Source organism: Nilaparvata lugens, chromosome 6 (assembly GCF_014356525.2).
Source record: "Nilaparvata lugens isolate BPH chromosome 6, ASM1435652v1, whole genome shotgun sequence".
NCBI classification, from domain to species: domain Eukaryota; kingdom Metazoa; phylum Arthropoda; class Insecta; order Hemiptera; family Delphacidae; genus Nilaparvata; species Nilaparvata lugens.
This window is the reverse complement of record NC_052509.1, coordinates 5,623,799-5,638,456: the sequence shown is the minus strand read 5'-3', so window position 1 is coordinate 5,638,456 and position 14,658 is coordinate 5,623,799. Positions and strand designations below refer to the sequence as shown.

The 14,658-nt window shown below is 35.1% G+C and overlaps 1 protein-coding gene across 1 annotated transcript in view; it reads right to left on the bottom strand.

Annotated features, from left to right (window-relative positions):
- LOC111056969 (LIM homeobox transcription factor 1-beta) overlaps positions 1-12,683 on the bottom strand; it is a 40,467-nt gene extending 27,784 nt beyond the window's left edge. The window contains exon 1 of the mRNA XM_039429992.1: positions 11,077-12,683. Within this exon, the coding sequence (XP_039285926.1) occupies positions 11,077-11,110 (34 nt within the window). The 5' untranslated portion in view covers positions 11,111-12,683. The remainder of the gene's footprint in view (positions 1-11,076) is intronic.
- Between the last annotated feature and the right edge of the window lie 1,975 nt (positions 12,684-14,658).

Genomic DNA, 14,658 nt, shown 5'->3' with positions numbered 1-14,658 from the left:
AAGGTGCGTACAGATATACGCGCCGCGAACATGAGCAATTCACTTTTAATCAGCTGATGCCAAGCTTTTCATGTCTGTATCTTACCGTTTCTGTAAAAATACAGATATAATCAGCTGATTAAAAGTGAATTGCTCATGTTCGCGGCGCGTAAATCTGTACGCACCTTTAGAAGAACCTTCAAGGTGCGTACAGATCTCTGTATAGAAGAACTTTCAAGGTGCGTACAGATATACGCGCCGCGAACATGAGCAATTCACTTTTAATTAGCTGATGCCAAGTTTTTCATATCTGTATCTTACCGTTTCTGTAAAAATACAGATATAATCAGCTGATTAAAAGTGAATTGCTCATGTTCGCGGCGCGTAAATCTGTACGCACCTTTAGAAGAACCTTCAAGGTGCGTACAGATCTCTGTATAGAAGAACTTTCAAGGTGCGTACAGATATACGCGCCGCGAACATGAGCAATTCACTTTTAATTAGCTGATGCCAAGTTTTTCATATCTGTATCTTACCGTTTCTGTAAAAATACAGATATAATCAGCTGATTAAAAGTGAATTGCTCATGTTCGCGGCGCGTAAATCTGTACGCACCTTTAGAAGAACCTTCAAGGTGCGTACAGATCTCTGTATAGAAGAACTTTCAAGGTGCGTACAGATATACGCGCCGCGAACATGAGCAATTCACTTTTAATTAGCTGATGCCAAGTTTTTCATATCTGTATCTTACCGTTTCTGTAAAAATACAGATATAATCAGCTGATTAAAAGTGAATTGCTCATGTTCGCGGCGCGTAAATCTGTACGCACCTTTAGAAGAACCTTCAAGGTGCGTACAGATCTCTGTATAGAAGAACTTTCAAGGTGCGTACAGATATACGCGCCGCGAACATGAGCAATTCACTTTTAATTAGCTGATGCCAAGTTTTTCATATCTGTATCTTACCGTTTCTGTAAAAATACAGATATAATCACTGATTAAAAGTGAATTGCTCATGTTCGCGGCGCGTAAATCTGTACGCACCTTTAGAAGAACATGTATGAAGTACCTTAGGTACGATCTTCATTGGTTCGATTGAAAAGTCAACTTATGAATGAACTGTCAAATGCGACCACGAGTGAGATTGCCGATCGAACACAGCTAATTGTAATGAATTATTATCTTGGTTTATCACAAATGCGACGAGCTCAATCAAAGAGACTGGAAAAAGTAAAAAAAAGTCGAAAAAACGATTCTGGAAATCGAGAGACCTGCTGGGAACACAATGAAATGCGCGAGGGTAATAAGAAGAAACCGGGAAAAAAATGGAGAGATGGCAGTTTTGGTGGGCGAAGATTATTGTCGACAACAGTGTATGAAATGAAAGAGGCTCAGTCTGTTTTTCTTTCTTCGCGAATATATTACTTTTTCTTATAATCCTCGTAGTAGACGCGCTTTCTCCCCGCCTTGGAAATTTGGCTTTTCAAGAGTGAGAAGAGGAATAAGAAGAGGTAGAGGGAGGAGAAGAAAAATGAGATGAAGAAGAAGAGGGAGAGGAGGTGGAGGAGGAAGAAGAAGATGAAAAGGTAGAAGACGAAGAAGAAGAAGAAGAAGAAGAAGAAGAAGAAGAAGAAGAAGAAGAAGAAGAAGAAAAAGCAGAAGAAGAAGAAGAAGAAGAAGAAGAAGAAGAAGAAAAGAAGAAGAAGAAGAGAAGAGAAGAAGAAGAGAAGAAGAAGAAGAAAAGCAGAACAAGAAGATGAAGAACAACAAGAAGAAGAAGATGAAGCAGAACAAGATGAAGAAGAAAAAAAAAGAAAGAAGAAGAAAAAGAAAGAAAGAAGAAGAAAAAGCAGAAGAAGAAGAAGAAGAAGAAGAAGAAGAAAAGAAGAAGGAGAAGAAGAAGAAGAAAAACAAGAACAAGAAGATGAAGGATAAGAAGAATAAGAAGAAGAAAAACAAGAACAAGACGATGAAGAAGAAGAAGAAGAAGAAGAAAAGAAGAAAGAAGAAGAAGAAGAAGAAGAAGAAGAAGAAGAAGAAGAAGAAGAAGAAGAAGAAGAAGAGGTAGGACAACTACAATAACAACAAGAAGAACGGGAAGAAGAAGAGCAACAAAAAAGAATGAGGCCAACAAGTAGTACAATAGAAAGGAGTGGGAGAAGAGGAAGGAGGAGAGTCAGCGGGAGAAGAAGATGGAGAAGGTGAAGATGAAGGAGAAAAAGGAGGAAGAGAAGAAGGAGGAGGAGAAAAAGATGACTATAAAGATGAATAGTAAAGGAATATGGAGAGGATATAGAATAAGAAGAGAACGAGAAGGGGAACTGGAAGAAGAAGAACAAATACTAGATCTAGGAGAGAAAAGAATATGAAGTAGAAGAAGAAATATTAGAAGGAGGAGGAGGAGAAGAGAAATGAGAAAGAATGAAAACCGAGCAATATTAAAACAGAAAATGAACGAGAAAGAGGACAGAAGTAGAGGAAGAAGTAATAAAAAAAACAGGAATAGAAAGTCGAGAAAGCATAAGTGAAAGAAGAAGAGACAAAAAATGTACGGAAAGAGGGACTTGTAGAATGTAACTTGTAACAACAAGAATAAGAAGTAAAAAAATGAAGGTAAAGAAAAAACGGAGAACAAGAAAAAAAGAAGAGACGAATGAAAAAAAATTTAATCATGACTCGGAGACATTTCGACGCCAGAGAAATAACAGAGACGCTTAGCGACGCTTTGGAGCGTCTTCAACGCTTTATGCGGAGTCGTAAAAAGAATTTCTCTTTCTATTTTTCCTTCTCCCTCCTCTACCTCCTTCTCACCCCTCCACCACTTCGTCACCAGCTACTACACAACTTCTCCGCGAGATAAATTAAAAACGAAAGAAATCCCCCTCAAGATTGCCGCGTTTGGGGGGGAGGAAAAAGGGGGTTCAGGAAAAACGTCTCTTATTCGGAAAATTCAGACTTCTCAAAATGTTCTGTCGGTCCCCTTTCTGTGTGTAATGAAACTGAACTACATAGACGTGAGTCTTGAGATCCAAGGCTACCCCCCCGGGGGGGGGGTTACCCTTAGGTAGGGGGTTCCCTCCCCCCACTCTTCGACAACATCTTCCCCTCACCACCCTCTCGCTCTCATACTTTAAAGGGATGAAATTTCATTTATTCGCTCTTTGAAATGTCTGTGATCTGAACGTAGCGCTTCAATTAAGGTGGCAGCTTCGAGTAGCAATACAAGTTAGTCTGAAAAGTGGCAGTTGGATTCTCAACATCGGAGTTTTGTTTTGAAAGTGATGTTTTTGAGAAACGAATGTTGATTGAATCAGGGAAGATTGGATGAAATTATGAGGTTGTTGTAGAATTCTAGATCTTAGTCTTGAAGTTGGCACGGTATTTATTTCATAATGTATTCATATTGCAATTAAAAATAATTTTGTTATGGTTTAACAAGGTAAGAATATATTGCATCATCTATTTTCGATGAATGTTCATCTACAATATCATTCATTTACACAACTATCCCCCAACTGATCTATACTTTCAATGATAATATGAAAGGGGAAAATTATTCATCATATGAAAGGGGAAAATTAAGCTTAGTAGTGAGTAGAGAAACTCAAGCCTACGCTTCCTATTGGTCGTATCGACTCGCTCGCCCATCACTTCACATTGGCTGACACGAGCCAATCAGAAGCGAGCAAGGTAGGCCTACTCCACAGAATGGCTGAGCCCGGGTAGAGATAAATCATGATTCTCATAATAATTTTAGTAGCAAGTTCTGATCAAATCAAATTAATTGCCGTGATATTTGTGAAATTCAAAATAAATGATAGCCTGGGCATACAGTACTCGCCTAAATTCATTATTATTTCATAACGTTTTGAAATGTACCAGTGTGTACATATAAGTAATTATCTCTTGGGTATACAGTATATATAAAAACACACAATTGGTATATTAGTTTTTGTAACAAAATAGTTTCAAATTTATTCAATAATTGATAGTAAATATAGGATAAGAGGTAGGAAGTAAGGATTATCCGCTTGATCACTGTTTTCCTTTGTTATGGGACTCAAATTTGAATGAATGGTGTATAATTCGATCAATGAATGTATGAACAAAAGACTGAATTCATCAATTAAGATTTCAATATAACAATACTTCTGAATAACTCAACACTAGCTTGTGTCAAAAATACTAGAGTTTAATAATTTTAGTTTAGATACTTGGATAACTTGATTATTCATTCATACATGGTTCTATTGATACAAATTGTAATAATTTTCCATGAGATTCATACTATTTCCAAACTACATAACACTTTTCCAAATAAATTGTATCTCCAAGTATCCTCCTATCCGACGAACTTTGATTTTATAAATCAATTCCCCAGCTACTTCTCTTAGAAATGAGCCTATAAGGTGAGGTATATGATATATTATCTTGTGATGTACAATATACCTCATATGCATACCTGATAACACTACTATAGTGAGGTCCACGTTATAATGATAGTGGAGAAAGATAGGAGAAAAATGTTGCCGATTCTCCGTCTTGTCAATGTCTTCTATAGACGGTAGCTGATACAGGTTTATTGATGTAATATTAAAATCTCATTCTCGTTTAAAATAATCAATTATATTTTATTAAGCAAGAAATTATATTTTTTATAATTTCATAATGAATTTTCTTAATCAAGATTGAATATTTTGTTAATTAATTATTGAATAAAAACACACATATGTTGTCAAATTCTACACAGTTAAACTGTATTCAATATATGGAACGGTTCTACAATATTGACAATGACTCAGTCGATTTTTAAATTAATTATGTTTCTACATTGTTGAAAAACAATCTGGCAACAGAGCAAAGCGAGAATGAGATAGCGCTATCCGCTTTGTTGAATGATAGACAAGGATAGCAATACCATTGCTAATCAAACACTGCATTATAACGTGGACCTCAATATAATGCAATTAGTTTCCTTGTATATTTGCAAGGATCTACGCCTGTTATGATTCCAGCCCTGATCAATCTACAAATTTATCTCCATTTTTTCTCACTGAATTTTCAAGGATTTCCCCATCGTATTGTGAAAAAACACACATGCATCCAACCCTCAAACGCTTCACAAATAACACCATCACTTTCCACGTTAGCTAAACCACGCGAGAATCATCCATCCACTCAAGCCACCGTTCAAACGACAGCACTCGAAAAACGTGGAGAGCTCCAGCTCAAGTCATACTGTCAGCATTTGTTTCATGGGAAACAGAGATGTCATCTATAGGGAAGATACACAGTTTGAAATGAATTTAGGTATATAGCTGTGAGAGCTGTTAGCTTAGAGCACGTTGCTTATCTTATCAGTGTGTTTTAGCTGAGAGGTAGGCCTATACAGGTGTTTACTTGACAGGTAGTCAATGAGTCTACAAGCTAATACATGTTAATCTGTTGTTTTTTCAAGGGTGGTGATAAAAATGTTGTCAATAAAACATTTTTGTAAAATGTCTGGACAAATTTTATTTGAACGTTGGGGTTTTATGATGATCTAAATTAATAGAAAAGGAGAAGAATTGAATATAATGGACTCAAATCAATTCAAGTGGAAAGCATAACCAATAACTTTTATCCATTCATTGTATCTATCACTCTATCTTCATTGTATTATCATTCATCCCATCATCGACACCTAGGCTTAAAATACTTCTAGAAAGTCGCCTTTGTAAAATAATAAATAAATAAAAATAGCATTTAAGTTGCAATTGAAAGGTACAATAATTAAAAGCAGTTCGAGACAATTGAAGGTATTGCTACTACTTTTATTTGAATGTTGAGGTTTTGTGGTACTACTTATGAGGGCAAACGTTTCGCAACAACTGTAAACGTAGAGGTTAATCATAACGATAAATGAAAGGAATTCCTCAAGATGCATGACCAAGAATATTTCACCGTGTGGATGGAGAATTCCTCAAGAATCTCTTCAATGGTGCCGACTCTAGCAATGAAACTAACATTTCCATATTTACATTTTCTTGGTTGTTGAATGAAATTATTTCGATTATGTGGATTAAGGTAAATTGTCATTGAAACTAATTCTGTCATCTAAATTTTGTTAGTCGTTGGGTGATATTGTCTAAATATAAGAGAGATTGAATTATAGATTGTGGAATTTCAGATTGTAGATGATAGGTTTGTTTGATGAAAACATGAGAACTAAATTTATTGATGGATTGGAAAACATTGATTCTTGGAAAGTAGATTTACCGTACACTTTGCGTGAAAATGCAATGAATTCTTCATTTGAATGGGGTGATTGTATTTTTTATCAAAATAAAAAATAAAATAACTGTAATAAACTCGATAGATAACAGTACTATTGAAAGGACAACATCAAGAAAATAAGGATTAATTGATTTTTGGAAAACTTGAGGATGGCTTGAAAGCCAAGGGTATCTTGAATTTATTTCTTCATTAATTAACAGTTCAAGTAACCCTATTATGTGATACATGATGAGAAGTTATGTTCTCCTGACCGAAAACTACACAACATCTCAAGAATTTGGAAATATACAGTGTATATCTAGGCATTTACTACATGGTCTCTTTCCTTGATTGTCATCATTAATCGCATATTTGAAACATGCAATAATATTATTCAATAATATTGACCCGTATTCAACTAGAATTTTGTTTAAAATTGTTGTTGTGGAATACCCAAAACTTCTACGCTAATTAGCTAGCATTGGTCAGTCCGAACAAGTTAAAAAAACAATCAAGCTATTCAGTAAATTCAACCACCCCTACCCTCATCAAACCTCTGAAAAATTGTTTGTTTGAAAAATTTCAATGAAAATTCTCTGAAAAATTTCAACCTGAAAATTCTCTGCTGATATTGATAGCCTGTTCGATCTCGATTATTCAAAACAACATCGGCATTCCAAGCATTTTTGGGCTGGTTACAGCAGGCCCACCTAATTAAACTTTATTCGGATGCATCTGAATAACATTGCATTGTTATTGTTCCCTCCTCCTCCTCCTCCTCCTCCTCCTCCTCCTCCTCCTCCTCCTCCTCCTCCACCACATGCCCAGGATGCATTTCAGTCATTTCATTACAGCACAATGTAAACAATCAAATACCCATTCTCATATCCATGCATCAATTCAGATTGTAAAATTCCCTCATTCACTATATCCATCTTCCTCCTTTCTCATTCTCTCCCTTCCACTTCATTTCTCAGTTTGCATTTCACTACTATTCTGAAATGATCATAGCCCAGGTATTGTTATTGAGATACATTACTAGTAAGTCTACTAACCATCTAGTTTTAATATTTTTTCAAACAAATATAAAGGCATTTCAACAATAATATCTTCAATTACTTTCATATGTTCCAATGCTCAATCCTATTATATAAGGCGAGTAATTTCTGTATATTTATATCTGGTTATTTTATATCTCGTTATTTATGTTCAACGGTTCTCGAAAACGGCTCTAACGATTTCCACGAAATTTGGATCATAGTAGGTTTATGATATAAAAATTCGATTGCACTAGGTCTCATCCTTGAAAAACTCGCTGAACGACATTAAAAGGATAATTCATTCTTGGCTGAACCAGCTGTGGATGGTAAAAAAGTGAGTGAGCGAGTGAGTATGTGAAAAATCAAAATACCGCATCCCCGAAATTCATAAGATGACGTATAGCCAGCTGTGAAATATAAACACGATCATTTTAGAGAATTGTGTTCTGTTTATCAATAAATAGAAATAACGAGCGAAGCTCGGTGCCCCGATATTTATATTAAATGCCAATCATGTTCAAAATGTAAATATACTACTACTTGATAATATAATGCTGATTTCATCGTTTATTAGGTAACGTTTCAAAAATCTGAAGAATCTCTCGTATAGGCTACGACAATCCTTACATGAAAATCGGTCACAAAAATTTCAAGATAACGAGGAAATTTTTAGAATACATCAAATTACGAAGGTAGATACTTTTGCAATAAAATTATTGCAAATCATAGCTCGATTTCAATTTCTCTTCCAAAGCTATAAATTCATTGCGGAATTTTGAGGATTTGTCAAAATTCACATTCACAGATAGAATTAAATAGAGAATGCATTTATTCGAATGCTTATTAATATATACCGTAATTATTATTTAACGAAAATCCTAAATAAATGCTGCAAATCACCTCGAAGACCTCTGCTACTGCAGACATTGACAACAGGGCTAACAGCTAGATGGAAATTCGATGAGAACTACTATCCAAAAATTAGTTGTCAGCCCGAGCCCTGTTGTCAATGTCTGCAGTAGCAGAGGTCTTCGGGGTGATTTGCAGCATTTATTTAGGATTTTCGTTAAATAATAATTATATAAAATTCACATTGTTGTTGTCTTGATTTTGCTTAGCAACCGACTTTTCAGTTTCGATTACTTTGATGTTGATTTTGCTGAATTAACTACTTTGGTTGTGCTGTTCCAACAATCAAAGATATTATTAAACTATTATAGATTTTCTACAGATAATTCAATACTATCTATGTCTTCCAGATCCGTGTCACTCGTTTGTACTGAGTAAGGTTTTCACATAAGCTCTAGGGTGAGTTTCATATGGGTGTTTGTGATAAGATGATGAGAGTTCAGTCTTAAGGTGCGTACAGATTTACGCGCCGCGAACATGAGCAATTCACTTTTAATTAGCTGATGCCAAGCTTTTTATATCTGTATCTTACCGTTTCTGTAAAAATACAGATATAATCAGCTGATTAAAAGTGAATTGCTCATGTTCGCAGCGCATAAATCTGTATGCTCCTTGAGGTACCAAGCTCAAATCTACCAAAATTTTATTCTCAATTTCGTAATAATTATCAGTCACTGGATCTAGTATTCATTTCTACTTTCCTTGCCCTATTACCATAGGTAAGGAAAGTATTGCTTTCCAAAAAAATTAAGGTACCCTAATTTCAAGTTTTCTATACGTTTCAAGGTCCCCTGAGTCCAAAAACATGATTTTTGGGTGTTGGTCTGTGTGTGTATATGTGTGTATGTCTGTGAACACGATAACTCCATTCCTAATTAACCGATCGACTTGAAATTTCATCTGTAGAACAGCTGTTTTGACGACTTTTAAAAAAATAATCGAATTTCACAATTTGCACAAAAGAAAAAGTACTCTGAAAACAATTATTATATATACACATATACAGAAGTCTGATCGTAGTTTCAAATATGTTGCCGCCAATCGTCATTATGCTATTCCCCTAAATTATTCTCGTTCAAGAATGGGGCTAACAGTTCAATGAGCAAGGAAAGTTGTGTGAGTGTACCCACACCAGATTTTTCCATTTTCATTTGATCTACTCTCGAGCAATCAGGAATACTGTCACCTGGTCATATGGGACATATATATGAATCATATATTTATCTCATATTGATCAGGATTTTAGAGTTTTAATTTAGAAAAGTTTAATGAACAGTGTTTTTGTCTTTGAACAATTTTTGTCATCGACAGAAGGATTGTTTATTTCATTTGTTGTCAAAATTAATGTAGCTTCTCTTCTGTTTTTAATAACAAACGTGCCGCTTGTGCGACAGATAAAAATATGTACTTGAGATGGCCTTCATGTTTGGCATTGACTGAGTTATATTTAATACCCAAAATTTTTCTTTTGGTCGTTGTGTGTGAGCTCGTTCGATAGGACTGTGAGTAAAGTCCGGCTGTTCTGGTGAAGGGGATAGATTTTGCTCTTGTTTTATAATACAGTTTTCCTGTCGCAGTTCGGGCAGTTTAAAGAGAATTGTATTATTGAATGGGACGGGATCTGAACCCATTTCATTAGATCAGTTATTTTTATTTTTTTAATTAATAATCAACGCCGCGAAATACCAGTGGATGCCAAAGTGGGAAGCCATTTTCTAAAAGGTAGGTGACTACTGAGTCATTGTTCTTAAATTTTTCATAACTACAACAATTGAATCCTCACTAGCAGCAAAGCGAGTAGCCCCTGAAATATTCATCTGATTATTATTATTTCGTAATTTCTAATTATAATTCTAATTTTTGTAATAAATAATTTATTGTTTTGTTTTAAATATCAAAAACCTGTACGATCTTTTCTTGTGTTTTTTTTTTCATTTTCTCACCCTTACATATTTGGTGAAGGCAAAAATATTGCTTACAATACAAAGAACAAATCTCTTCTCTGATCTCAGTGATCAGTTGTAGCTCCAACCAATTTGTCCACTTTTACAGTTTTCACCGTCACAATTTCTATCCACTTTTAATAAGTATTTTCGTCGGTAGTTTTCAATTTTCATTTGTTGTTATGGACGTCCACATGAATGTTGAAAGTCGTCTATTTATAGAAATGAGGTAATTTGAAATATTATTTGTAAGGTAATTTCCAAACTGAATAGGCATAACCTCTTGACTGATCTGATTCGAACAATCAAGTATTACTCAAGTATGAACTCATGGATCAACCACTTTTCTTACCACAAACCAATGTACCTAGAATACCTGTACTTTTCTAGTGCTACCTTGCTACAAACTGCTGATTGCTGTATATCTACTCCTGCAGTTACAGTTGAGAGCGATATTTTCGGTTTTCAATCTAATTAAACTATTCTAAATAATTCCTGGACGCGAAATTTGATTCGATTTGATAGAGTGAAGCAATATAACCTACTTTTTGGACACTTCAAAATCGGGAAGATAATAGCTCTGGGCTAGGACTGTTGATCCTTTTTTCCTATCATGTATATGATTTGTGCATTATAAAAATTTAAATTATAAATGAAAAGCGTAAATTCATACCGTCTCTAACCGTTTAATTCAACTTTAGCGTAATTTATAGTATCGATTTATCTACAGCGATTTTTAATATTCAGTGAATATCAAGGTGAGGATAATTTATTACGATGGAATGTCGCACGATTGTCATCAAACTCATAATAGGAACTACAAGAGCAGAGTGAAGGCGGACATAAATACGGTATTATATTTTAGCATCAATATATACAAGCATCGTTACCTAGAAGCGCCTAATTTATAAAATTGATGTAATTTAGCGAAAATTGATCGATAATCTTACCTGTTATCATTTTGTTCATGCGATCGTAAAGCATCGCGAACTGCCTGATTTGCTGGTCCAGGAAAAATTTCAAACTCTGCTTTGAAGAATACACTTTGTCACCTCAAAAATGTCACAACTTGAACGTTCAAACACTGCCTGAACATACCATGTCTAAAACATGAGTTCCGACATTAGTGATCAATGATTTGTGCTTGTAAACTGCGGAACACTGAGCTTGTATGCTAGGTGATAACTTTCCAATAGATATAACATCTATTCTCATATTTTTCAAGTATTTTATCATAGTTCTGGATTGACAATCACAAGAATGATCAATCTATTCCATTTTCTCTTCATTAACTTGTGAACGTTTTTGGTAAATCAAATTCAAACCAGATTTTGAGTTCTATCGAGATATACGTTGACAGTTTTGAATCCGTAGTATCCTATTCCACGATTTAGGTATTTTTTGTTTTCCATTCATAGTTTCTCTTCACTAACCCTGTTCATTTCCTTTTTATATCGAGTTCTTGCCTATGGATTTATGAATTGAGCAGTCCAGTTAATGAAAATCAAGTGGTACCACTTTTTGTACCCTCTACACATGGAAATCCATCAATCATCACTATTAATGCCGTCCGTAAACACAGTCCTAGTGGAATAAATTCAAAAGATATCAAAGTAACGACATAGTGAGTCCTTCAACAAAGTATTAGTCAAGAGGTTTCTTCTCGTGGATCATTAGATTGTCCTCATCACATTGGAAAATTGAGTTACAGGTGCTCAAAAAAAGTTTTTCCTGTAGATCCTTTTTGTAGATTCTTAACATATAATTGCATAATTATTGTACTTGATGATGAAGATTTAGTCCTATTTTCCACTCGATAACCGTCCTCCTCTTCTACCTCTGTAGATAACCATTACTCATTCCAACAATGTGAAAATTGATATATTTTCAAATGTTTACATGTCTTATCTCACAATTCCAAGGTCTGAGTTGGACAGTCAATCAGAGCTTGCTCAACAGGGTTTCAAAGCACTAGGATCTCAGGAATAAAGTCCTTAAAATGAGGAGAGTTTATGTAGAATTATAATCTTCTACTTCCAATTAAGGACGGAATTCTATAATCTCCGCACGAAGAGGCTATAATTGATGATTTCATCCACTTGTATGATCTACGAAAGAAAACATAATCCATCCAAATCTCACACTTTCACTTGTTAGTTAAATTTCTACTGGCACAATTTCCTAAAACACTGTTTATTAACCTACGTAACGGCAAGGGGTGAGTATCACCTCTTTGTGGAGGGTATCAAATCACGAATGAACTGTCGATCAAGTACTCACAAAATTGAATTACCGTGGATGATTATTTGCACTGTGAGGGCGACGTCAATATAGGATAGTTCAATAAAATCCTGTCTATATAATAATATACAAAACTCACTTTCAAAAATGTTACTCTTCTAAAATTTACTTGTAGTTATCATAAGACATTCTCCTTAGAACATATTTCTCTCTCATGTACACACAAAACGTAATCACCGCGGACGACTCTCCACACTGCGAGGATACCGTTGAAGGGAGTATGCGACCCGTTTCTGTCACACACCGCGCATGTGTGAGAGCCCCAGTTGACAGACCGTGTGTCACTACTCGCTGATAACGAGTGCACCGAAAGGGCCAGTTCTGCGCTTGCGCCAAAATGTCCATAGAAAGTAGTTCCGGGCGCCGCCCTACGCTCTGATTGGTCGAGAGCTGAGCCGAGTGGTGGGGGAGGGTTGATAGTGAACTGCGCAGCCTTGGATTAGTGTTTAGTTGCAGTTATCCCTCTGAGGGATCAACATGTCTGATGGTAACAGGAGTAAAGAGGTCACTGGGGATGTCAATATAGATGGCAAGAGATGAAAAAAGAGTTAACCTCAATTTGTTCTGTTGACAACATCAAAGTCCCATATGAATTAAACCAGAGCAAATGCTCATGAGCAAGAGCATGGAGCATAAGGTTTTGCTCATTTTTATATGAATAAGCTTTACCTTATACTCTTACCTTATGCTCCTGAACTCTGGAGCAAATGCTCACGTATTTTAAAGATTTTTCAACAGCTGATTCGCTATTGTAGCCTTACTTTGTTTATATAGCTCACGGAAGCGCTAAATATGCAAGTAGGGGGCACAGCTTGTATTTGTGTTGTTTTCTATTTATGAATAGGGTTTTAGGCTAGTTGAGTTTAGAATTTTGGAATAATAGCGTGAAAAAATGTCATCTCTATAATAATCTTCAGCATATTCTTATAATATCAGTAGCCTTCTAATAATCGTCTCCACTCATCTTAAATGCCTATTTTCTATTTTGTGATGGTTATCTTTATATCAGGTAGCTATCTTTTGTTTTTATTCTTTTGTAGGAATAATGGTGATTTTATATATCATGGTTGAATCTAAAACTATTTTTTTGATGAGCATGAGCAAAAGGTTTTGCTCACGTTTATTCATAGAAAATGAAGCAAATGCTCCATATTTTAGAAGTATAAGCAAATGCTCAACTTTATTCATAGCCCATTGTTCTTTCAATCAAGATGAAAAAGAGATCAAGCTTACCGGGGGTTATCAATGTAGAATTGAAGAGATGAATAACAGAGTAGAATAAATGGGCTCCTTTGTTTTGTACAAATAATAATAAAGTTCATATGATGATTATTTTGTAGGTATGAAGACAGTAAGCAGAAGGTGGGCCTACAGCGGATTGTTAATCTAAAATACAAGATAAGAGAAATGGATGTCGATTTCTATGAAATCTGTAGTGAGAATCCTCCTCAATGTTGGAGGATCTTGGAGGTCGATAATTTTATTTATTTATTTATAATTTCTACAATTATAAAAATAATAACAGTTTCCCCTTAAGTGCCTTACTATAGTCTCCTTGAATTCAAGTTCTCTTGACGTTTTAGTGAAATGAATGATTTTAGCAAGCTTGAAGTCAAGTTTACACGAACTGAAACTTGAATCTACTATACCGATGTAGACCCTTCTTCAAGTTTTGTTGATTTGAGTAGATCTCGAAAATTTTTTACTTCCGAATTCAATTTGAATCTTGAAGGTACAATCCAACCTACAAGTCTCGCGTGTGTAAAATCGAAATAAAGCCCTATTATGAAGTCCATAAAGTGAACAAGAATGATGGGCTCCTATCTCCTTATTGCAGAAGGGCTCGCGAGATGTCGGGGGGACAATAGATGTGGATTTGAGGGTGGGAAGGGGACAGTAGTTGTCAGTCAATGTAGAATCTATAAAAACAATTGAATAGATAAGTATCTGAGAACTAGAAAAAGTTGAAAAAGAAAATTTGATAGAGATAGTTGATGAAGAAGGAAATTTGAGATCAAATTGGACTTTTCACTTCATAATTGAATACTTTTGAGGTAATGAAAACTTGTATTCAAGTAAACTTGACTTAAAGTTATCAAAATAAATTCAAACTTTAATAAGTTAACTAACTTCAATGTAACGTCCGACTTTAACGTAAATAATTTACGCTTATATTAACGCTCCTACTTCTCAACGTTGAAAAACTTTAATTCAAGTTAGCTTGACCAATG